The 25,301-nt window shown below is 53.5% G+C and overlaps 1 protein-coding gene across 1 annotated transcript in view; it reads left to right on the forward strand.

The window, feature by feature from the left end:
- LOC116951910 (uncharacterized) overlaps window positions 1–19,232 on the forward strand; it is a 28,565-nt gene extending 9,333 nt beyond the window's left edge. Inside the window, exons 6-16 of the mRNA XM_076073962.1 lie at window positions 2,489–2,568; window positions 4,449–4,507; window positions 5,382–5,430; window positions 6,280–6,379; window positions 6,787–6,874; window positions 7,983–8,132; window positions 10,775–10,815; window positions 12,003–12,060; window positions 12,649–12,775; window positions 13,383–13,510; window positions 16,568–19,232. Coding sequence (XP_075930077.1) covers window positions 2,489–2,568; window positions 4,449–4,507; window positions 5,382–5,430; window positions 6,280–6,379; window positions 6,787–6,874; window positions 7,983–8,132; window positions 10,775–10,815; window positions 12,003–12,060; window positions 12,649–12,775; window positions 13,383–13,510; window positions 16,568–16,588 — 901 coding nt within the window. The 3' untranslated portion in view covers window positions 16,589–19,232. The remainder of the gene's footprint in view (window positions 1–2,488; window positions 2,569–4,448; window positions 4,508–5,381; window positions 5,431–6,279; window positions 6,380–6,786; window positions 6,875–7,982; window positions 8,133–10,774; window positions 10,816–12,002; window positions 12,061–12,648; window positions 12,776–13,382; window positions 13,511–16,567) is intronic.
- The last annotated feature ends 6,069 nt before the right edge of the window (window positions 19,233–25,301 follow it).

The following is a 25,301-nucleotide window of genomic DNA, read 5'->3' on the forward strand; positions in this document are numbered from 1 at the left end:
ACTCCACAACACCCAGCCCCTCACTAACACGCACCACCACACCCCACAACACCCAGCCACTCACTAACACATCACACACCTGGGTAATGAACCAGCCACATACTACAACGCTCAGCCACCCACTAATACACACCACACGCCACTCAGCCACCCACTAATACACACCACACACAACGCTCAGCCACCCACTAATACACAACATACACAACGCTCAGCCACCCACTAATACACACCACACAACACTCAGCCACCCACTAATACACACCACACAACACTCGGCTACCCACTAATACACACCACACACACAATGCTCAGCCACCCACTAATGCACACCACACAACGATCAGTCACCCACTAATACACCCCACACAACGATCAGTCACCCACTAATACACACCACTCAAGGCTCAGCCACCCACCCAACACACAACGCTCGACCACCCACCAATACACACCACACACACAACGCTCAGCCACCCACTTCTACACACCACTCAGCGCTCAGCCACCTACTAATACACACCGCACAACGCTCAGCCACCCACTAATACACACCACGCAACGATCAGTCACCCACTAATACACACCACACACAACGCTCAGCCACCCGCTAATAATACTACACAATGCTCAGCCACCCACCAATGCACGTGTTCTGCGTGATTGACCCGCCGACTGGTTGGCGGCATGTTGTCTAGCTTCTGCAACACGATATTGAGGATTTTTTAAGTAGCTGGGCGGTACAAAATTACAACCAAATATTTGAGAGTTAAAAAGCACGTTTTCACTGATTCAATTTACATAATGTAAATACCAAAATTGAGTCGTGCAGCACGCCCTAGTTTCGGAGATCGGATGGCAGACGGGGCTATAGTTAACGACGGAACGGAGGCCCACGGAGGGAGGCATGGATGAAGGGAGGTAGACAACAAAAACTGAAATAGTGGCACGAGATGAGAAGATTTCAATGGAGATGTCGAGAAATGTTTAAGAGTAGAAGAAATTGAGGCAAGGAATTTGCCCAGCAGTGGCATGTTAACGGCCAGGACAGACGGACGGCAAGAAAGAAAAGGCGGCTGGCGTGAGCTCACAGATGTGGTTACTGCGCCGCACACACAAAATTACTGTTTGGCTATCATTTACCGGCAAACCCAGCTGTGGTTTGGCGCTCCGTGCAGCTGTAGCGTTTGAGGCTGGTGCAAGCTCCACGCAGCAAATGGCGCCCACAGCAACATTGAACCTTTTACATTATTTCCTTCCTTTGTACGGCATTTGAAAGGCAGCGGACCGAGCTGTTTACTGCCTTTTGAGTTTGGAAAGCCATTTAACGGTGTCTGGGTCAGCCAGATGGATTGCGTTTGTACCTCCCGCAAAAGTATGTGTGTATGTGTGTATGGGGAACGTTAGCACAGTGGTTAGCACGTGCGCTGCGCTAGGAACCCGGAGCCCTGAGTTCGATTCCCGCTCATGGCCACCAACACTAGTGACGATTATCTAAACATTTCCTGGGCGGTCGACTCAGCCTTGAACGAGTATTTTGTGCGGTGGTTACACATCGCCACTGGACAGACAAAAAGGCGGCCTGGCGTGGTGGTGGCCACCCACCTTCTCGTGCGTTGTGCCAGCCTTCATAGGTGCTTGCTAACAGCACTTGCCCCAATAGACAGTTGCAGGCTACACGGGGGATCTTTGTTGGTGATGATGGGAGCGATGGCGTTCGCACTTGACCGCGGTCATTATTGGATGCACGTAGACTCGTACAGAGGCCTGTGAAGTCTCGGCAGTCATTTTCTATTAAAGGCCTAGAAATTGATGCAAGGGGCAGATCGTGTAACACGCTGGCAACAGATGTTTTAGGTGCTCTTTTGACGATTATGAAAATTTCTGTTGCCAAGCACAGATTTTTGGCCTGAAGTCTGATTTTTTGGCCTGAGTTGAAGATGGTCACCGAATCAAAATAGACTGTCATGTGACGGGTTTGAGATTGGCTAGACTTGAAATGTTACAACTTTTAAGCGAGTTATCAACGTGAAAAAAACCTAACTATGTATGCTTTAAAATTCTATATGTGTCCCAAAAAATGCAAATGTGAGCTTTTCAATGTGGCAGCTTACCAACTGATAAAAGCTCTTTGGAGCGAACAAATTAAAGTTCCTCGGATGTCCCTCAAATTTTTTATTCAAATATTTCTCCAGCTAGGATTGGCAAGGGCAACGTTGCCTAACTCAACCTTAAATGAGTATCTACTGTGGTGTGTGTAAATATTGGCAGTGGGGGGAGAACAAAGGTGGTCGTGCTTGTTCCTTGCCACACCACTCTCCCTCGTGGTCGTCAACAGCACTTGCCCCCAGCAGCCTGTTGCAGGTTACCCCGTGCCCTCTTTGTCTTCGTACACGTAAGTGTGCATGCACGTGTGTGAATCCGTATGTTGGTGTGTGCCACAAGGTATAACACGTGACCCCCCCCCCCCCCCCCCCCCCGTGCGTAGGGTCAACCCTGACCTGGCTGCTGGTGACCTCCTGGTGACCGTGTTCCGGGGTCACGACCTTTGCCCCCCCTCCACTCCAGGTGAGGACGTGATGACGCGGGCGTGAGGGGCTTGTCTGTCTACCGAAGACAAAGATACCCCGTATAACCTTAACAGACTGTTGGGGCAAGTGCTGTTTGCGAGCACCCATGAAAGTCGGCACGGCGTACACGAGGTGGTGGGTGGCCAGCACCACCCCCGGCCGCCTTTGTCTCCCTATCGGCGATGATTTTGCACACCGTACCAGGTACTCAATTGAGACTGAGTCGGCCTAGAAGAGAGCCAAGACCGATTCATATAATCGTCACTGATGGTGTTTGCCTTGAGCGGGAATGTAACTCGGGTCGCCGGGTTCATAGCGCAGCGCTCCCACCGTACACCTGGTGACCCACGACCCACACAAAAAAGGAACGGCTGGGATGCATGTGTGGTGACTGACTTGGAGACGTAACTTCTCGGAGGCAACTCTTGATTTAAACACCGAGCACACTTTGTACACTTTATACACACCCTACACTGTTACACACTCTCTGTCTCTCGCGGAAACGCAACTCTACACTGGTTGCCAGCCTACACACAACGCTAGTCGTCTGAGACTGATGGCGCTGAACTAAGCCAACAATGTATAGCGGCGCAATATCACGTGGAGACGACAGCGACGAAGGCACGAGCCGACAGCGGCGATGGTGACGATCTTCAGCAGCAACGACAATGGGAATCCCTCTCCAAACGACAGCCCCGAGGTCCCCTCCCGGGGCCCCTCTTATACTGCCAGCGTGGCATGGCTCCGCCCTGGGCACGCCCCCCTTCTGGAACCTACCAGCGGGTTCTCAATGTGCCCCTTCCGTAACCTTTCCCCTAAATCCCTCTCTGGTCTATCACGTGGCCTGCTGTCAGTCAGGGCTGCTGCAAGCTGCAGATCCCCTTCCCTGCCAGCAGCCAGCGCTATTGTACTTAGTGACCAATTCTATGTCACTACACATGCTTGGAATTGCGCTGAGAGACAGGAAGACGGAACACGTGGAACTGAGAACGTGAGCAAAGTTCGAGATGGGACACACCGCCGCCGCCAGAACGGGGCGCGTTTGCCGGGGATTGAAGAATGAGTTGCAACCATAGTGCCAGAACACGCCCAGAGAGAGAGAGAGAGAGGACGTCTACCGTGGAGGTGGAGCAATCAAATTGGCTCGTTGCGGGTGCTAGGCGGATTATTACTTCGCGAGGTTATGAGAGATGACTGCTTGGTGGCAAAGCCATCAATCGGGCAGTGTTTTTTTCATGCCCCGAATGATGATGGTGATGATAAACTGTCGATTATAAACGCGTATTTTACTGACGTTTTGTCATGACATGTAACTCTTAATTTAGGCGAGGTCACTTGCTATGTTTAGGTCTTCTCTAAAAACGTACGACCCAGTGGTCCCTGGACTTTGTATTTATTATATTTCTTAACTTCGTGCGTGGTCCACTGAGATCCCCCTGGATCTAACCCAAAAACCTTTATTATGAATCCCTGGATGAATGGCGCCTTATAAAATGTAAACTATTATTATGTTTTTTTTTCCCGATGAGTATTGTGTCACCGTGTGCTGCGTGTTGTGTCTCGCTGTACTTTCCCCTGTGTTGTAATGCACGTTGAATCCTCCTCTAACTCTTTACCGATTGTGCGTCGTTAAGATTGCGTGTAGACAGGTGAGTGTTCTCACCGTGGCGACCCGGCTTCGTATTGTTGCGTGTGTCGAACACTCTGTACTGATTGTCACGCGTCGTAGTGCGTGTCGTGTCATCACTCGTGTCGCTGCGTCTTTGTCGATGCTTGTTGCCATGCCACGCGTATTGCGTGTGTGCACTGTGTGTGTGTGCGTGCGTGCGTTCATTGTCACTTCGTGTCTCTCCCCCCCCATGCCACGTGTGCAATCAGGTGTGGCGAAGCATGGACTGCACGCATTCGTAAAAATCGAGGTGCCCCTGCCATGCCCGGTGAGTGCCGGCACCCAGACTTAACGAAAACTGAACAATTAAAAAAAAATGTTACTAGGTAAGGCCCACTAAGCTCTTAGCTTATTTTTCAAAAGTGACCTGGCCACTAATGATAGCTCAACGAAGTGGACATTTTTCTAGCAGCCAAATACTCTGAACGCACGTCGATTCTAAATGTGGAGGGAAAAACCGGAGGACCCGGAGAAAAATCCACGCGACATGCAAGCTCTCAATATACAGCACGCGTCAGCTTCGAGGTCCAGCCCAGTACCTACTGCATATAGCCCAGCGTCATTCTTGTTAAAAAAAAATATGATTTATTTATCCAGGAAAGCCACGCTGGAGTCGTAAGACTCTTTTTCAGCAGGGTCCTGCTGCTGCTTCATTGGGTTTTATTTTTTGTTGATGTTTTCGACCAATTAATGGCGAGCTGTGTTTGTTATTCATGTGGGGACGAAACCAGAGCACCCGGAGAAAACCCCCGCACCTTGCGCGAGGAGGGGGAAGGGGGGCAACGCTCTATCCCCGTATAGATGGAATAAACATAGGGCGATAAGTCCATTTGCTGTACTGCCTTCTCTTGGTGAAGGGAGTTTCGCAATAATATTTGTGTGGTGATCCACCAGCCCTTGCTGCCGCCTTCACCAGGCAGCCACGTGTAGCCGCCACCGCCCGCCATTTTTTGATCGTCTTCATGAGCTTTATCTTGACCCCCTGTTGCAGACAGGTGGATGGAGCTAGTGCGACTGCGAATCCGATCCTTTAGTTGGAAAACGTACGTAGCCAACCGCGCCAATCTGAAGTTGCCGGGGAACGACATCAACAGGAATGAGCTTAACCCAGTGACGCTCGCGAATGTTTTCTTTGGACGCAGAAGGCGTCCCAGAGGGAGAAGACTAGCACGCAGAGCGGCACGTGCCCAGGTCAGTCACCCCCCCTCTCTGCTGCTGGGTTTGGTGTCTGTCTGTCTGTCTGTGGCTGACCTCCGTGCGTGTCTTGCCGGAGTAGATTTTGTCTGTCTGCGCGCCGCAAACGGAGTTCGTGTGTCTCGTCGCTTTCAGAAATTCACACGTGTGTCTGTGTGTCCTTCGCGTAGTTGGTGTGTCTGTGTCTTGCTTGTTGCAAATAGAGTTCATGTTGATGAAACAGTAAGAATAGGTTTTACCCTTTCTGGCAATAAAACAGGAGGTGTGAAGATGTTCAAACGCCGAGCCACCACCAAACTGTGGTACTTCTGGCTTCTCAAGACACCTGAATCTGGCATCGGGGCCAAGCAGGGCCAGGGTTGGGGCGTCTCGATCCATTAACTGGGCGTGCCCTTCAATGACCAGGCTTGGGTTCTGCAGTGGAAAAACTAGGCTAAAACTAAACTAAACTTTTTTTTATTTGACCAGGTAAGGCCCAGTGAGCTATGTTCTAGCTCTTTTTCACAAGCGACCTGGCCACAAATTATAGCTCAACCAAGTGGCTTATCACGTGGATATGTATAGCAGCCAAATACTCTAAACGCACGTGGATTCTAAATGTGGAGGGAAAAACCAGAATACCCGGAGAAAAATCCACGTGACCACGGGGAGAACATGCAAACTCCAATTATACAGGCGTCAGGGTCGGGATCGAACCAACGACCTCCTGCATACCGGGCGAGTTGGTTAACATCTTGCGCCACAACTGGGAGCTTCCTGAGCCGCCTGCCAGGCTGGCTCGGCACAGCCCCGGCGCAGCTTGGGTGCGCGGTGGAAAAGCGTTGTCCACCCGTGTCTCCTTTGCAGAGTTCAACGAGAGTTTCAAGTTCACTCTTCAGCGTGGGTCTCTTGGGTTCCTCAACGCCGTGCGCCAAGGAGACATCTCCTTCCTGCTGCTCCACAAGGGGTGAGGGAGGCGGTCGGGATGAGGTCGGAAGGTGGAGGTCAAAGGGGCAGCAGAGGGTGGGGCAGAGATGGCGCGTGGGGTTAACTAACGGCTTCTGGTTGACGGTGCTTCTGTGTGTATGTGTGTGTGGTCTTGCCCGGATGTGGTGCTGGCCAACCCCACCCCCTCGTGTGCTGTACCGGCCTTCATAGTTGCTCGCTAACAGCACTTGCCTCAACAATCTGTTAAGGCTCTACGGGGGGATTGTTGTAAGCGTGTGTGTGTGTGTGGTCTTTTTTGGATGTGGTGTTGGCCACCCATCACCCTAGTGTGCCGTTCTGGCCTTCATAGGTGCTACTCGCGAACAGCACCTGCCCCAACAGTCTGTTAAGGCTATACGGAGGATCTTTGTCTTTGTGTGTGCACAGCCCACTGGGAAGTGAGTGGGCTCTGGGAGAAGCTGTGCTGGGGCTTCGCACTCTGCTCGGTCGCTGTGAGGTGACGGCGACCTTACCGGTACATTAACGCCAACGCTGCTGCTTCCACTGCTGCCACCGTTGCTGCCACTGCTGCTGCTGCTGCCACTGCGCATGTGCCCCCCCTAAGCCTGTACTAGCCCAGTCATAGGCCAACCATACTTAACCCTGTCCAAGCCCAACTTTAACTCCGTCCTAACGTTGTCCTAGTTCCACACTATGCTATCCTAACCCCCATCCTAAATCTATCCTGACTTTGTCCGAACACCGAACTAGCCCCATCCCAATCCTAATCCTTGCCCCATCCTAGCGCTGTCCCAATCTCACTCTCGCACTGCGTTAACAATGGAGATAAGAATTTAAGAGTCCTTTGTGCTCTCCGCTGTTGGATGAAGGCCTCCCCCATGCCGCTTCGGTCACGGAAGAATATTTGACCATACTTTGCCAAACTTGTCAGTGTGAGTTGTGGGAAAAGCCCTGTTCTATGCCAGCCCTAATCCTGTCATAATAGCCCCATGCTATCCCTGTCTTTGAGTTCTAACACGCTCATAGCGTCACGCTAGTCTAGCCCTAGCCTTTGGCCCGCCCTGCTATTGTGTCCAGCTACACATAGTACCTGATATAATTGAGCACCTACCGATTCACTCCAGTCTCTCGCTTGCTATCCGTGAACTTCAAGCGTGGATTTCTTCAACCACGTTGATGAGGACTCGGTCTGCCAGACACTGACTTTCATCTCATCCTCCACACCGTGTTCAGCGACCACACTGCAGGTCACAGCAACACACTCAATCGCTCACCCGCTCACTCGCTCATTCGCTCAAACCACTCATTCACCCATTCGCACAACACACCGGAGGTCACAACACATCTCTTTCTGCCTCTTGCCTTGCACTGCTGCACTTTAGAATCCCCTCCCGTCATCACTTCTCCCAAGCCCTTATAATAACTTTGCGCAATTCAGGAAACGTGTTAACTCTTGCGAATTACAGCTTTCAAAGTGCTGCTTGTTATTGGCCGATGACCATTTAGGCCTTTGGGACTGGGCTCAACAGCCGTGTTCACAAAGTAACAACAATATTTATCGCGGCGTCCGACTCACAGTAAGGTTGTGCTGACCCTGACCCTGACCCACGTGGCGTGAGTAGCTCCGGAGGTCGGGCCGGGAGGGGGAGGGGTCGCGGGGGGCGGCTGGCTCCGTGGACGTGCTGGTGCGCGCCCGTTCACCCCTGGGGGGCGGCTGGGACCTGGAGGAGGTGGAGGAGGAGTGGCTGCAGCTGAACCCCGTGCACACGCATGTACGTGCACACGCACGCACACGCATGTACGTGCACACGCACGCACACGCATGTACGTGCACACGCACGCACACGCATGTACGTGCACACGCACGCACACGCATGTACGTGCACACGCACGCACACGCATGTACGTGCACACGCACGCACACGCATGTACGTGCACACGCACGCACACGCATGTACGTGCACACGCACGCACACACGCGTGCACTCGTACCCGCATGTGCACGCATGTGCAAAGATCTCCTGTGTAGCCTTTAACGGACTGTTGGGGCAAGTGCTGTTAGTGAGCCGCTGTTAGTGAGCCGCTGCGACACACGAGAGGGGGTGGGTGGCCAGCACCACGCCAGACCGCCTTTGTCTCCCTAGTGGCGACGTTTACACACCGTACCAGGTGCTCATTTGAGGCTGAGTCGACCTTGTGGGGGCTCAGGACGTGAGTGGGAATCAAGCTCGGGTCGCCAGGTTTGTAGGTGCAGCGCGCTAACGACTGTGCTAACGCTCCCCAAAAAACAAAAACAAAGATCCCCCGTGTAGCCTTAACAGACTGTTGGGGCAAATGCTGTTAGCGAGCACCTATGAAGGCCGGCACGGCACACGAGGGGGTGGGTGGCCAGCACCACGCCCGACCGCCTTTTTCTCCCTAGTGGCGATGTTTATACACCGCACCAGGTACTCATTTGAGGCTGAGTCGACCCAGGGGAACCGTTTCAGATAATCGTCACTGGTCTTGGCCGTGAGTGACAATCGAACTCGGGTCGACCGGGTTCGGAGCGCAGCGCGCTGACCGCTGCACTGCCGCTCCCCCTCACACATGCCCACAAACACCGACTGACACCCACACACGCCCACGCGCGCAGGTGGTGTGGTACGTTAATAACGGCCTTGTTGAGTAATCCTTCTCATATGTCGGGCCTCTCGCTCTCCTGAATAATTATGCATCTCAATTGCAGCCCGGGTTGAGACTGGGTAGTGTTTGGCTAGACGGCCGTAGGGTTCTGCGGCGCTATCTTGCCTGCAGAGGGCGGTGCAACGGCGTCCATATACGTCCCCCCACCCTCCACCTCCGCTACGAAAGCCGGCTGCTCGAGTTCAGTTCCCTCGGCCACGGCCGACATCGGTGGCGAGTACTACCCGGAAGACCGTTGCGGTTGGCTCCTCGTTGAGCGGCCCGTGCTGTCCGCATGACAAAGCACGATAAAGCGAAACCCCCCCCCCCCCGCCCACACCAACGGACCCGCACGACGTGGTGCCGTCCTCATCCAGCAGTGGATCGCCACACAAGGGGCTGTGCAATGCGGTACGAACACACGAGAGCCCCCTTCGCTTGTTTTTCCCGCGCCCCGCCCCACCCACCCCCCCCACATCTCCTCCCAGTAAAATAAAGTTTCCAACCTCTACAGCGAACGCGTGTGCGTGCACGTGCGCGCGCTCCCTTCCCACGGCAGAAATCCCTTTAACGCTAAGTCGGAGTGAAAGCATGCTCCCTCACTCACACGCAACCCCCCCCCCCCTCCACCGCCGCCCCGACACAGTCTCTGGGAACAGCTGAGCCGAACCGCGTTTCCCGGGGTCTGTTTCGTTGCCGAGCCAAACCCCGGCGTATGGCACGGTTTAACAGCCATTAGCGGCTGCTCGCGAGCGCTGCCGGTAATCGGAGGCAGCTGTGCCGGCGGTGCGGAGCTGCACGCGCGACCGCCCCTCCCCCCCTCCCCTCCCCCCCTCCCCTCCGCCCCTCCACCAAAAGTGACCGGCGCTGGGCCAAACGGCTGCGGCAGCGAACGAGTTAGGGGTTAGCGAGTGGCGCTCGCATGCCAAGCGGGTGGCGCGTCCAAAGGGATGCGTTGTGTTTCTGTTGCCGGGGGTTGTTCCGGGAGGTTTAATTAATTGGCAGCGAATGCCAAGAGTAAATCCGTAGGCGTGCGAAGTTCCGTCCGGGCGAATGTCACGGCTCGGTCCGTCGTGAGCGTTACTACCCCTCCCGTAGCCGTGGCCGGTAGCACCGGGCTCATCGGAGGTCAGTCGCCTCCTTGCCGCCCATCTGCCGCTACTACCACCACGGTCACTGCCCGCGTGAGCCTCGCCCGTTGATTCTTTCCACCCGTGTTGAGGACCCGCGTCTACCTGGTTGACTCTTGCATCTCATCCACCACCGCGCAGCAGGTCAACGACAAATTAACTCGCCCACCTCACCCACTCGCTCACCTACTTACCCAGCCACTCGCCACGCTGCAGGTCACGACACTTTTCTCCATGCATCCTTCCGCACTGGCTACAGCGGGGGGAGATCGTTGTCCTTGCTTTGTCCCGTGTACCTTCAGCCGGGTCGGGTAGGCAAGGTAGGCGAGGCGCAGGGTCTCCCGTGACGATCGCTAGGCCTCGCCTTGCTTAGCATCTAAGCCTGCACGGGCCTCTGCGCTGTGACGAAGAGCGGTCCTGACGTCGGCCGAGTGAGATGTTTGATGCCGGGGCCGTTTTAACAACGTGGGTCACTGGATGGGAGGATGGGGGTGGGGGGGCATGCACAGGTTGCCCATCCCCCACACCTATGTGGGGGTCGGGGGGGGTGGGGGCAACATGGGCACAGCGGTTGAAAGCCGCTGGGCTGTCTTTTGCTGAGATTGACTGTTGTGTTGCAGGTGATACTGTCGGGCAGGGGCGTGGAAATTGATCCCAGCAGGTAGGACTTTCCAGCCACACGCACCGACGCACGCACACGTACGCGCCGCAGTCGTGAACCGGGGGTCGTAGCCTGGCGCGGGCGGGGCTACGTCGTTGGGCAGCAAGGGTCGGCGCAGCAAAAGCCGTTGTTGTACTGCACTGTGCGCCGACGTCTACGCTCCCCCACCTTCAACTCGTGCGGACCCTGCGTGGCGAAGTGCTGCCGATTAGCCCCCACGACCCCGACGGCGTGGGGGTGGGGGGGGGGGGGTCCCTCATCCAGCAGTGTAGTGGACATGCGCATTGCAGGTGCTGGTTGCTTCACTCGGCTTGTGCCACAGAGGGCTAGCTTGCCACGTGTCCTGCAAGGGAGGCGCGGTAATAAATATCAAGCGATGATCATGATGGAATGTACGTTGTCGAAGTGGGATTTTGTTGGGCATCTGTTTATTGTAATGTTCAACCAGTTCTGGTGGTCAGAACTGGGAAACATTTGTTTCTCATGGTCACTAAACCCTGTTGGTTGATGCCGTGCGTTTGTGCCTGTCCGTGTGTGCACGCGTGTGTGGGAAGCGGTAGTTTAGCAGTTAGTGCGCTGCGCTACGATCCCAGCAACCCAAGTTCGATTCCTGCTCACGGCCAACACCAGTGACTATTTTCTGAAACGAGTTTCTGGGCCTCCCCTAGGTCGATTCATCCTCAAATGAGTACTTGGTGCGATATGTAACATTGCCACTCGGGAGAGAAAGGGGGCCAGGCGTTGTGCTGCTCACTCACCACTTCGTATGCTGTGCCCGCCTTCATAGGTGCTCACTAACAGCAGTTCCCCCAACAGTCTGTTTAGGCTATACGGGGTATCTTTGTCTCTTGTGCACGTGTGTGGGGAGCGGTAGCAGCTGGTTTGTGCACTGCGCTACTAACACGGCGACCCGAGTTCGATTCCTGGTCACGGTCGACATCGGTGACGATTCTCTGAACCGGTTCTGGGCCTCGCCTAGGTTGACTCGGACTTTAGTAAGTACCTGGCGCGCCATTGTGTAAACATCACACCTGGGGAGAGACGTGCGGCCAGGCTTGGTGCTGGCCACCCAACCCACCTTGTGTGACCGGTCCCCAGTTACGGGTGCTCGCTTAACAACACTTGCCTCAACAGTCTGTCAAAGGCTACTCCGGGGGGGGGTGGGGATCTTTGTCTTTGTGATGCAGCCTGGACGTGGCGAGCGTGGAGGTGCTAGCTCTGGAGCGGAAGCTGCTCGAAAGTCAGGTGACTCCTCGGGCTCGCATCGCCACTCCCTTCCCTCGTTTAAACAAGAAAAAACCAGTGCCCTTTTAAGCCTGCCATATGTTTCATCATGACTTGTAGCTTGGCAGCCTACACACATTGCTCATGAGACACACGCCAACGTGGAGCGCGAGAAAGAATGAGATCATTAAGTGAACTGTGAAAAATTACATCGTACCATACGACTGTCATCCATCACTCCTGTAAACGTTTCACAAAGTCACGAATTTAGTGGATGAAAATATATATTTGTAACTTGAATGTCACGTTTGCTATTTCGTGTAGTGTGTATATATGTTGTCGGTGTGTAAAACTTGTTCTCTTAAAACTAAACGAATGACGATAATCACGATAACGGTGGTAATTTAGCAAACCGGACGACATCGGGAGCGTTATACCTCATTGTACCGTTATAGCATTCGCTGTGTCGCAGACAGCCTAAATGCTGCTCCTACCACTACTGCCGCTACTGCTCCTGCCACTGATGCCACCACTGCTGCCGCTGCTGCCACTGCTACCCCTGCTGTCGCCACCTGCTGCCACTGCTGGCGCCGCTGCTGCCGCCTGCAGCTAGCGGTGTACCTGGAGGTGGGGCGCACGCCCTCGCCAGCGCTGGCGCAACGCTTCATGCTGCTGGGCCGGCAGGAGGAGTGGCTGAGGAGTCAGCTGGAGGCCGGCGACGACGCGACGGTGCACGGTGAGCGCCGGGGCAACTCGCGGTCACGCGGTTCAAATATGCAGGGGGGGGGCAGGGGGGTGCCGGGGGGGTGGGGCGAGGGGTAGGGCAGGGGGGGCAGGGCGGAGGGGGGGCGGAGGTTGGAAGGTAACGCCCAGCCGAAACAACATGAGTCGGGTTTCTGACCGGCGGCCGAGAGTGGAGCTCACGTGGCAACCTCAAGTGGCATCACGAGTGGAGATGTTTTTTTTAAGGCGTGAGAGGTCCTAGGTGAGCGGTTATAGGTGAGAGACGTTGAGGGTCAGACTTAACTTGTGAGAGGCTGTGGATTTGACTCCTCTGAGTTTAAAGGTCGTGGCTAGAGTGGTCCCGAGGGGTGAGAAATCAAGTCAGATTCTAAGTATTTGTTAATGCTGGAGGAATCCGATGAGCTATAAATCTCTTATTTCACGGATGTCCAGTAGAGGGGTGGGTCAGAACGTTGGCAGGTCAGAGGTAGAGGTGCCGAGTTGAGATTTCCTGGCCGTAATGTTGGGATGAACAGTTGTGGGGTGAGGGGGTCACTCAGTGAGTGCTCCTTGGGTGAGAGGTCGTGGTGCGAGGGCAAGGAATCTCTCGTGTCGCACAGACTACGTGGCGTGGCTGATGGTGCTGGCCCGTCGCTACTGCGAGGAGGTGCGCAGGAGGAGACGTGTGGGGGTCGACGAGGAGGGCGCTCGCCTCGCCGCTGCCAAGCACCGTGCCGTTCTCGCTGAGGTGATGGGGGTCACGGGGTAGGGAGTTGAGTCACCAGATCGCTGCCTGTTATTATTATTATTTGTTTTTATTTGGCTTGTTTACCCAGGGATGTCCTCGCCGAGTCTCGCGACTCTTTTTCGGGGAGCTTGGGTCCTGCCGAGGTTTTTCGCAGTTCGTGAGGCTCTGTCGCACGGTGGATTGAAAATGAGGACCCGTACATGGGCGGCACTTGCTGATGAGACCCAGAGAAGGTGAAAAGCACTTTGTAGGGGGGTTTCAGCAACGCACGTTGCTGGAAAGCAGTGGTCAAGAATGGGACCCGAGAGGCACCGATGATGGACGTGGACGAAATTTTATTTTATTATTAACTACTATTACACACTACGTCGTGTGGGTCTGCATGGAAATTGCCGTCAAAATTTATTGATTCCGTTCCAGCACAGCGTTCCGTTAACATCTACGCGCCGGGCTCCGCCCACCCCCCGGTGGCAGACCGCAAATTGCTCCGTGGTGGCGCGGCGTCTGCCCCGAGCGGTGATGCCGTGCGAATCCAACTCGGGGTTCCAAGCGAGCGGAGTAATTACAGACGGGCAACCAGGCCCGCCCCGCCCCCCCCACCACAACGGAGACGTCAATGGGAGCTCTTAATGACGCGGAACGTAATTTTTTTTCTTTCTTTCCAGGAGGGTTCCGAAGCACTGGGGTGTTGGGAAAAATTGTACGGATGCGTCATGCGATGTTCTCCCGCTTATACGACACGCTCAGAGATGTTAAGGCGGCCCGCCCCGCACTTTTGAGGTTGTTTTGAAGCCAATAAAATTATCATAATTATTGTTATTATTATTAGTCCGCAATACGGGACGGCCCCAGAATAGTGGGGGAAACGATATTTTTTTTTTATTGCTAAAAATATTTCACGTGAGAACCCCCTTTTCGGAGGTGGGGTGTTAGAAGTTTTCCCAAGTTTTATTTTGCGTAATCCTCTGAGAAAACTCGGAGGGTCCAGGTGGAGTCTCATTTGCAGGAGTGCCCTAGGGCTTAGTCTGCCAGTAGAGGTGCCGATGGTCGCGAAGTGAGTCCATGTACAGATAGTCCCCGACTTACGATGGTCCGACTTACGATATTTTGATCTGACGATGGCGATAGCGATACGACAAAATTGTCAAATATTTTACGTTTCGCGCGGCAGGCAAACGCAGCAGCGTACGAGGTACGAATCTTGGTGAGTACAGTAGAATGATACGTTACGATACGTTCAGTGCATGTATGATACGTAGCTTTAGCGATTTCATTTTAGGGTTACCACCATACGATACGTTCAATGCATGTTAAAAGTTTTTATAGCAAAACTTTCTATTAAATTACAGTTCATATAGGTAGGCTAAGAATTTACCTTGTTTCTTTTACTTTACGTTTTACTGTGCAATACAGTATTGTAATTAATAAATACATACAGTATATAGTTTGTACAGTACGGTACTGTAAATTGCTCTGTTTTGCTAAATTATCACCATTCTTTAAGACTCAACTGGGTAGGCTAGGCCATCTTCGACTTACGATATTTTTGACTTACGATGGGGTCGTCGTAACACATCTCCATCGTAAGTAGAGGACTACCCTGTATCTCTACGTGAATCTGTGTGTGTCTCTGTGCGAGTGTGTGTCTCTACGCGAGTCTGCGAGACTATGGGCATTAGTCTACAGCTAGGGGACGATGATTGCTACCTGTACAATCCCAATTAAGTAGTTTGCGGTGTCGCATTTCCCAAATTTGGCAACTTTGGACGATGACGCCGGGCACGCGATGGGCCTAATTTTAGCCGAACCACGTCGGGGGATCTTGAACGTTCACCACGAGCGAAGCGGTATTTACGGTTACTCCCCACTGCGGTAATATCCAGGGCGGCCGCTGGATTTCGAACGGTGACCCTCTGCAACAACGAGCGGACCGTCGACGCGTTGCCGCTTTGCTGATTTGCCGGCGTGTCCAGGGTGGTTGACGTCTGCAGTTACAGGAGCGCGCTGCTCATTCATTCAGTTACCAGAACATCCCGACTCTTAAAGCTCCGTGCTGTCGTGAGAACTGCCGTGGCTTTCCTGGAGTGGAGTAATTCATCTCCGTTGTCTACCACGACACAAGCGATTGGGCCATTAAGAGCTCAGGTTCAGGTCTCCCGGGAGTCTACCCCCCCCCCCAGCCACACCCCCCTCTCCGCCCCCGCCACTCCTGTGTGGTGGATTTTCTCCGGGTTTTCTGAGCTCTCCGGTTTCCTCCCACGTCAAAGCACAGCACCAATTCATGCTGTTGGCCCAACATTCCTCTGTCGCGGCCGAGCCGTGGAGTTATCTCCTGTTGCTCGAGTGAGCATTGAGAGGCGTTGGTGCTCATCTCCTGTTTACAGCCCTGCAGAGCCAGTGGTGGAAATTCCACGTTACAGCACAGCCACTGTTGACTTCCCCCACAAAGTGGTACTTGGTTTATGTACTCTTTGATTTTATTCGGTAAAGTCACGTAGGTAAAAAAAAAATGAAAAACAACTACATTAAATCACGACGTTTCGGAAGCAACACAAGCTTCCGTCATCAGGCGGGACAACCACAGCAACAACAACATTTTGTAGTGCTGTGGTTGTCCCGCCTGATGACGGAAGCTTGTGTTGCTTCCGAAACGTCGTGATTTAATGTAGTTTTTTAATTTAATTTTTCATTTATTTTATTTTTTACCTATGGGACTTTACCGAATAAAATCAAAGAGTGTATGGATTCTTGCACTCACGAAAACTTCAAATCTAGAATTGGTACTTGGTTTATTTGACCTCCCGTGAAGGATGATGGGCTGAGCCAACCCACCCACCCCATCAAATGGGATTTGAACTCTCAACTTTACGTTTGCGAGAGCCGTTCACTCTACCGCTGAGCCACCCGGCCAGATCAATGTAGTCGGACCCCCACTAAGAAAGTTTTAACACTTGGGCTGTCGTGGCATAATAATCTGCATAATTATTATGATAACTGTTTGGAGTATCTGCCAATGCTTGCGTATGAACCGCGTTCACAATCTCGACCTTCTCACAGATTTCTCTCTACAAGCGGTGAATGTCGCCGATCATGATGGTATCGTCGTGACGATGGGTGGCATCGCTATGACGGCGACTGGGATCGCCGTGGTGACGGGGAGATCGCCGTGATGAAGGAGATCGGCGTGACAACGGGGAGATCGCCGTGACGACTGGGATCGCCGTGACGACTGGGATCGCCGTGACGACGGGGAGATCGCCGTGACGAATGGGATCGCAGTGACGACGGGGAGATCGCCGTGACGACGGGGAGATCGCCGTGACGACGGAGAGATCGCCGTGACGACGGGGTGAAGTGTGTCCCGACTAATGCTAGTTCCCTCTTTTCCGGCGGCACTGAGGATGGTGGAGTCTTTTTAGCCGCGGCAGAACAAACTGTAAATAGTTTATGGTCCAGTGGAACTGTGTTCATTTATATTTTGTTGATACTTAGAGCAAACAGTGTCAATAACGAATTAAATAATGGTTGGATTTTTTGTACAAAATGTAAATATTTAAGGCACAGTGCTGGTGTAAATTATTCATGTTTATTTATTGTTGGGAGCAAGGTCATTGCACAGGGACACACGCGTCCACGCATGCAGACGAGAGTCACCTGCGTGTGCACGGACACAAAGACAAAGATCCCCCGTGTAGCCTTAACAGACCGTTGGGACAAGTGCTGTTAGCGAGCGCCTATTGAAGGCTGGCACGGCACATGAAGGGTTGGGTGGCCAGCAACACGCCCGGCCGCCTTTGTCACCCTGGTGACAATGTTTTAAACACAGCACCAGGTATTCATTTGAGGCCGAGTCACCCTAGGGGAGCCCCAGGCCCGGTTCAGATAATCGTCACTGGTAGAGGCCGTGAGCGGGAATCGATCTCGTGCCGCCGGGGTTTGGAGCGCAACACTAGCCACACGCACGCACGCAGCCACACGCGTGCATACGTGAGTATGCAGGCACATGCGTACAAATGTACCCACACACGCAAGTTAAGTTTATTTGTTTAACCAGGGTGAGACTCATTTGCAAGAGTGACCTCGGTGTACACACTCGGGTACACAATTGCACACCCATAAATGTGCACGCACTCGCCCATATATGCTTGTCACTCAAGTGACGGTGATGCCAAGAAGCCATTTGTTGTACCAAGCTCGGTGCACGGGTGAGGACACGTGAAGGTGTCGAAGGGCTCGCTCGGTGTGGCAGGAGGTCACGGCACAGGCCAAGAAGGTACATTTTCCGAGATTAACTAAAAACATTTTATTTTACCAGGTAAGGCCCGCTGAGCGATATAGCTCTTTTTCAGCTGTGACCTGGTCACAAGTGATAGCTCCTCACCGAAAGTGCCTCGTGGAAATTTATAGCAGCCAAATTGTCTCAATGCGCGACGTCGATTCTAAATAGAGGGGAAAACCGGAGGACCCGGAGAAAAATCCACGCGACCCCAGAAGAGACATGCAAACTCCAAATATACAGCAGCAGGCATCAGGGTCGGGATTGAACCCACGACCTCCTGCATACCGGGCGAGGGAGTTAACATCTCGCCACCGCAGAGATAACTGGCAGGCGTGCTGTGCTCCCTCGCTGTGTCACCTTGGTGCGTTTTAGCCTCCCGGGGCTCGGCCCGTGGTTGTGAGCTTCGCTCCTCCGCGCTCGCCACAACCGCAGTATTTACCGCCTAGCGTGCCGAGAGGGATGTGGTGAGGCAGGGCTTGCTGTTTGCCCTGAAAGAAACGTGTAACAAATCACTGCATTTGTAAATAACATTCATAACAGACGGGGTTAAATCTTTACAAGCACGATCGGGCGAGTTAAAATCGCTGTGGTGGCGGCAGCAGTGGTGGTGTCCGCAGGGCCTATAGCGGTGGTGCTTTCAGACAGCGTGCTTCAGCAACCCGGCGACCCGAGTTCAATTCTACTCCACGGCCTACATTGGTCCTGGGCCACTCGTGAGCCTTACCCAGCCCTCGGCTCGGCGTGGCCCGTTCAGATTCGCTATGGGATTCACGACGGCCCGTGTTGTTCCCTCATACGCAGAAGGCCTAGACGTACACGGGCATATGTGTGTACGCTCAAACAAAGACAAAGATCCCCCCCTATAACCTGAACAGAATTTTGAGGCAAGTGCTGTTGGCGAGCATCAATGAAGTCCAATATGGCACACGAGGGAGTAGGTGGCCAGCACCACGCTCGACCGTCTTTGTCTCCCTTGTGGCGATGTTTATGCATCGGGTACTCACTTGAGGCTGAGTCGACCCAGGGGAGGCCCAGGACTGGTTCAGGTAATTGTCACTGATGTTGGCTGTGAGCGGGAATGGTACTGGGGTCGCCTGGTTCGTAGTGCAGCGCGCTGACCGCTACACTGCCGCTCCCCACGTGCACACAAGCACGTGCACGCGTAGACACAACACGTGTGTACACGTGCGCACACAAAGACGAGGCACGCACGTGTGCGTACACAGTTGTTGAAAGTCAAACTCGCATCAAAGTGAAGCAAAGCTATTGAAAGCTATGCATGTATTTTGTTGTTGATCGCTTTGTAATATCTTGCTTTATAAATTGTGATGTACGTTTTACACGCAGCTCCAGGTACTCGTTTGAGGCTGAGTCAACCTAGGCGGAGGTTCGGTTCAGATAAAGTGTGGTTTGTTAAAATAAATACTACCGTGTGTGTCCTTACTTTTGGGCCACCCTTTGTAATCGACACCGTTCACAGAACAGAAACACCCAACGCGTTCGTCAACACTGTTGTGACCCGGTGTTTGTCAGCAGAGGGCAGTGCAGTACCAGCTGTTGTACTATACTCCTATGCTCCCATTGGCCAAACCGGACCCCCCCCCCCACCCACGTGACTCGCAACGGTGTGGGCAGGCCCTCATGCAGCAGTGGATAGACTACGGGGCTTCTCTTCCAGCTGGATTCGGCGAACCCAGAATACTCTATTTCCGCAACCCGGCACACCACATCCAGTATACACCTCGTCTCTGATTGGTTATGTTCTAGTACTCGTAGCGCCGACTCCAAGTCTGCCAGCGACCCGACAAGCGTGTCTAGTAAGGAAGGAATTTCTTGGGTGCAGGTGAGGTGTGGTAAAGGTGAGATGTACATGAAATCCAGGTGAGGCGCAGGTGAGTGAGGCACAGGCCAGAAGCACCGAGCCAGGTGCCCCTCGGTGGAGAGACGTAAGCTACCTCGCCTGGTATACAGGAGGTCGTGGGTTCGATCACGACCCTGACACCTGCTGCTGCTGTGTATGTGGAGTTTGCTTCTCTCCCCGTGGTCGCGTGGATTTTTCTCCTGGTCCTGCGGTGTTTCCCCTCCACCGAATCAAACGTCATGCGTTTTAGAGTTATTTGACCGCTTTAAACTTCCACGCGATAAGCCACTTCGTTGAGCTGTCATTTGTGGCCAGGTCGCTTCTGAAAAAGAGCTGTATAGCTCGGTGGGCCTTACCTGGTAAAATGCAAAAAAAGTTAAATACCCCCCGATTAGCACCGGTTGGCTACGTACGGCGCGACAGAAGTTCGAGGAGCAGGTGACACGCAGGTGACACGCATGCGAGACGCAGGTGAGTGAGGTGCGGGCTTCCCGTTCGCCCGCGTGCTCGAGATGCAGGTTGGGGGTCGATGCCTCAAAAGCCGAATGTTCGGGCGTCCACCAGGGAGCAGCGCCGAGCCAGGAGGGAGCAAGGACACGGAGCGAGGGGGGTGGTGGGGGGGGTCACGTGGGTTCATATTCACGTCACAGTCACGTGGCTTGTCGGAGGGGGGTGGGGGTCAGGCCACGTGCGAGGGAATTTGATGACGGCTTTTTGTGTCCTCGCAAACCTCTCGACGTGTCCCGAGTTTAGCCACCTGGCCGAAGCTCACGGGCTCAATTTCCAGTCGCGATGAGCGTCTCACGCCACCAGCGCTCAGGAGTTTCACTCATCAGAAAACGAGCAATACTTTACACGTACGAATAATAATTATAAGGTAAGTTCTCGCTTAACGCGTGTTCACACAACGTGTTTTGCTATAACGCGGTCCTTCCACTCGGGAACACTTTTTGCGCAACGCAGAACGCGGCCCCGTCATAACGCGGTTTCTGAGCAGTCCACGACAAACTACTTTCGTGAGCGGTACGATACAGGACACGATGCAGTAAACGAAGCGGCGTACAGTGCATCGTACCATCTCGCCAAACTTTATCGTTACATTGTTTATGGGTGTTTCGCTTAACGCGGCACTTTTCAGGACCACGTCTACCGCGTCAAACGAGGACTTGCTGGGCAACAGCAACAACAATAAATACGGTAATGCAATCTGTGCACATGTGGCAATCTCGTCCCTTTGCTTCCCATTTGCGACCGAAATCGGGCCGTGAAAATATTCACGAGCGAATCGCTAATTATTATTATTGTTGTAACCTTTATCAACGGTGACTTGAGAGTGAACGACGCGGGAGACTACCACCACCGAAGGCAAAGATCACCCGTACAGCTTTGGCAGACTTGGAGCAAGTAGCTGTTATCGGAACACCTTCAGGAGGGGTGCATGTTTAGTTTGACAGCATCGTGAGACAACGGGGAGGGGGGTCCAAGACGAGGCCCTGGGGTTTCATGTTGAGTGAGAGGCCAAGGCAGCTTCCACGCTGCCTTACAGCCGATGAAAAGATAATGCCACTTGATGGATTTGGATGAGACCTCCACTGCCAAACCGGAGCAAGCCAAGAACCACCACCGCCCGGTAACCACCCCCACCCACACTCCACAATCCCTCCCATCACTCATGAAGAGTTGGAGGAGGGGGGGAGCGGTGGGGGTGGTGGGGGCTGTGGTGTTTGATGACACAGTACTCAGACAGGTGCTTGTTTTTTGGTGGTGCTGATGGCAAGGCACCCCCTCCACCACATCCCCCACACACCCTCCACCTCCTGTGGTGGCCGACGGCTCCGGTAGTTCAGCGGCGGAGTCTCCACCTCGTTCTTAGAGCTAGTAGTGATAACCAGGTCGTCACGGCAGGATGCGTGCACGACGCGCTGCGTGCACTGCGGTTGTAGCTCAGCCGAGAGCCATCACTGGGACCGTAGCCTGCGCATAGATCAGCCTCCCGTGTTGCATCAGCGCCGGACGCAAGCAAACTCGTCTGGCAACAACCACGGAAAGCTTCAGGAACTTTAGAACTTAATTTTTGTTTGTGTGCGTTGCAATGTGTTGTCCTTACCCCCGCGCGCCTCCGATTAGCACGGTTGGCCACGTACGGCGCAAAAGAAGTTCAGCGTGCATACGTGGAACTGAAATGGCCGTAAATAGTGTTGGTGGCAGAGAGAACCACTCGTGACACCCCGGGGTGGACAGGAAATTATGATTGGCTTCTCCTGGCCACACAGATTGTGCGGGTGCCTGCCCTCCATCACGAAGGGCCCCTTCCGATTGTGGGCAAAGTGCCAGGGGACCCCCGCGTGTACGAAAAATAACCCAAAGCTCTGGCCTATTGATGGTCTCACAGGCCTTGACCATGTCAGAGTATAGCAGAGATGTATGGGTCCTGTTGAAATCCCCGACACATTTGCTGATGGACAGAATATGGTGTCTGTGCATGGGTGACGCGGTCTGAGATGTAACACTGATGAGATAGTACACAGGTGAGATGGTACACAGGTGAGCTGTAACACTCATGAGCTGTAACACTGATGAGATGTTACAGGTGAGATGGTACACAGGTGAGATGGTACACAGGTGAGCTGGTACACAGGTGAGCTGGTACACAGGTGAGATGGTACACAGGTGAGATGGTACACAGGTGAGCTGTAACACTCATGATCTGTAACACAGGTGAGATGGTACACAGGTGAGATGGTACACAGGTGAGATGGTACACAGGTGAGCTGTAACACTCATGAGCTGTAACACTGATGAGATGGTACACAGGTGAGATGGTACACAGGTGAGATGGTACACAGGTGAGATGTAACAGGTGAGATGGTACACAGGTGAGATGGTACCCAGGTGAGCTGTAACACAGGTGAGATGGTACACAGGTGAGATGGTACACAGGTGAGATGGTACACAGGTGAGCTGTAACACTCATGAGCTGTAACACAGGTGAGATGGTATACAGGTGAGATGGTACACAGGTGAGATGGTACACAGATAAGATGTAACAGGTGAGATGGTACACAGGTGAGATGGTATACAGGTGAGATGGTACACAGGTGAGATGGTACACAGGTAAGATGTAACAGGTGAGATGGTACACAGGTGAGAAGGTACACAGGTGAGCCGGTAATCCGTTAATGGGCGAGTTGCGTGGCAGATGGAGGGGCCGGGATTTGGCCGATGCGAGAGAACTCCACGGGGTCAGAGCGCGGATTAAACCGGAACCCATTAGGGGCCGCGGCGTGTCCATGCGGAACGGCGCGTCTGTGTGTCCACGTGTGTGTGTGCACGTGTGTGTGTGCACGTGTGTTTGTGTGTACGTGTGTGTGTGCACGTGTGTTTGTGTGTGCACGTGTGTGTTTGTGTGTGCAGGTGTGTGCCTACGTGTGTTTGTTTGTGTGCACGTGTGTGTGTTCACGTGTCTTCACGTGTATCTGTTCACGTTTGTGTGCACGTGTGTGCGCACGTGTTTGTGTGTACGTGTGTTCACGTGTGTTTGTACGTGTTCGTGTTTATGGGGAGCGGTAGTGTATCGGTTAGCGCGCTGTGCTACGAACCTGGCGACCCGGGTTCGATTCCCGCCCACGGCCAACACCGGTGACGATTATCTGAACCGGCCCTGGGCCCCCCCCAAGGCGACTCAGCCTCAAATGAGAACCTGGTGCGATGTGTAAACATCGCCGCTGGGGAGACAAAGGCGGTCGGGCGTGGTGCTGGCCACCCACCCCCTTGTGTACCGTGCCGGCCTTTATAGGTGCTCGCTAACAGCACTTGCCCCTACAGTCTGTTAAAGCTGTACGGGGAATCTTTGTCTTTGTTGTGGAACCGAAGGATGTGGAGCTGAGTGGACTTGCCGATGACCGGTACCAGCGGTGTCAAGATCGGCCTCTATAGAGGAGGCTCGTGAAGGACGCAGCTGCTGCTGCTGGGCAGTTGGAGGCTGTCGCCCTCCACCAACAACGGAGGGCAGAGGAGCGACGCTCACAACAACGAGCGGTGCGCCGGGCGGATAAAGCGCATCACCGTTTGCAGACTCGTGGAGCACGGCTGGGTGCATTCGCCACGCAGTCGTCTCAATCAGTCGACGCCTCTGTTCCGCGATTAGTGCCGGATTAATCCTCGTAGCAAAAGTAACTGCTGCACGTGTGGTAGCTGGACATGTGGTAGCTGCATGTGTAGTAGCTACGGGCCCCGCACTTTCAAGGGCCCCGCGCTAAATGCTTTCAAGCTATCAATTCCGGTTCAGTGATTATGCACTTGCTCTATTACTATAGTACTATACTGCCTTAAATTTTTATGAACGACTGGGTGTTTTAAGGTTAGCGATTTGTCGTATTATCTGTTGACTGTATAGCAAATTTAAAAAGTGCAATTACTTTACTGTGCAAGTAAAAACAAAAAAAATGTATTTTAATATTCACGTGTTTTTTGTTTGTTTGTTTACTTAGGGCCCCTTTATAACATCACGCTAGGGGCCCCCGCACTCCAGCTTAGTCCGGCACTAGTTCCGCGACCTCCTCCCGCCAGCGGGCGGTCGTTACGACGCTTCACGCGGCCTCGAAGCAGCACCCGAGCGTGACGCAGCCGCCGCCGTGACGCCACCGTCCCTCCGAGCGTGTTCAGAGCGACACGCGGCCATGCAATGCAACTGGTTTCTCTCTCTTGCCCGAGGAGGGGCGATGGCTCGTGTCCTGTGTGCGTGAGTCGCGGTCGGCTGGTGACGATGTCACCAGCCGACCGCGACTATTTGCCATGATTCTCGTGATCATCATCATCATCATCAAGACGGCCCGAGGGGAATTAAATACGATACCACAATCATCGCTGTAATCATTATGATCGCCATCAGTATCATCATCATCATCGCCATCATCCCCATCGTCACCGCCATCATGCCTCGCCTGGTATACAGGAGGTCATGGGTTCGATCCCGACCCTGACGCCTGCTGCTGCTGTATATTTGGAGTTTGCGTGTCTCTCTCTCATCATCATCATCATCACGGTGTCTAGGAGATGTTAACTACCTCGCCTGGTGTACAGGAAGTCGTGGGTTCGATCCCGACCCTGACACCTGCTGCTGCTGTATATTTGGAGTTTGCGTGTCTCTCTCTCATCATCATCATCATGGTGGCTAGGAGATGTTAACTACCTCACCTGGTGTACAGGAGGTCGTGGGTTCGATCCCGACCCTGACGCCTGCTGCTGCTGTATATTTGGAGTTTGCGTGTCTCTCTCTCATCATCATCATCATCACGGTGGCTAGGAGATGTTAACTACCTCGCCTGGTGTACAGGAGGTCGTGGGTTCGATCCCGACCCTGACGCCTGCTGCTGTATATTTGGAGTTTGCGTGTCTCTCTCTCATCATCATCATCATCACGGTGGCTAGGAGATGTTAACTACCTCGCCTGGTCTACAGAAGGTCGTGGGTTCGATCCCGACCCTGACGCCTACTGTATATTTGGAGTTTGCGTGTTTCTGTCCCCGTGGTCGCGTGGACTTCGTTGAGCTATCATTTGTGATAGGCTGCTTCTGACAAATAGCTACGTATCCGAGTGGGTCTTACACGTGGTAAAATAGCAAGTAGTTTAATTGAATCATGACAACCAT

This window comes from Petromyzon marinus, chromosome 44 (genome assembly GCF_048934315.1).
Source record: "Petromyzon marinus isolate PM22_M1 ecotype Great Lakes invasive population chromosome 44, UKy_Petmar_22M1.pri1.0, whole genome shotgun sequence".
Taxonomy (NCBI): Eukaryota; Metazoa; Chordata; class Hyperoartia; order Petromyzontiformes; family Petromyzontidae; genus Petromyzon; species Petromyzon marinus.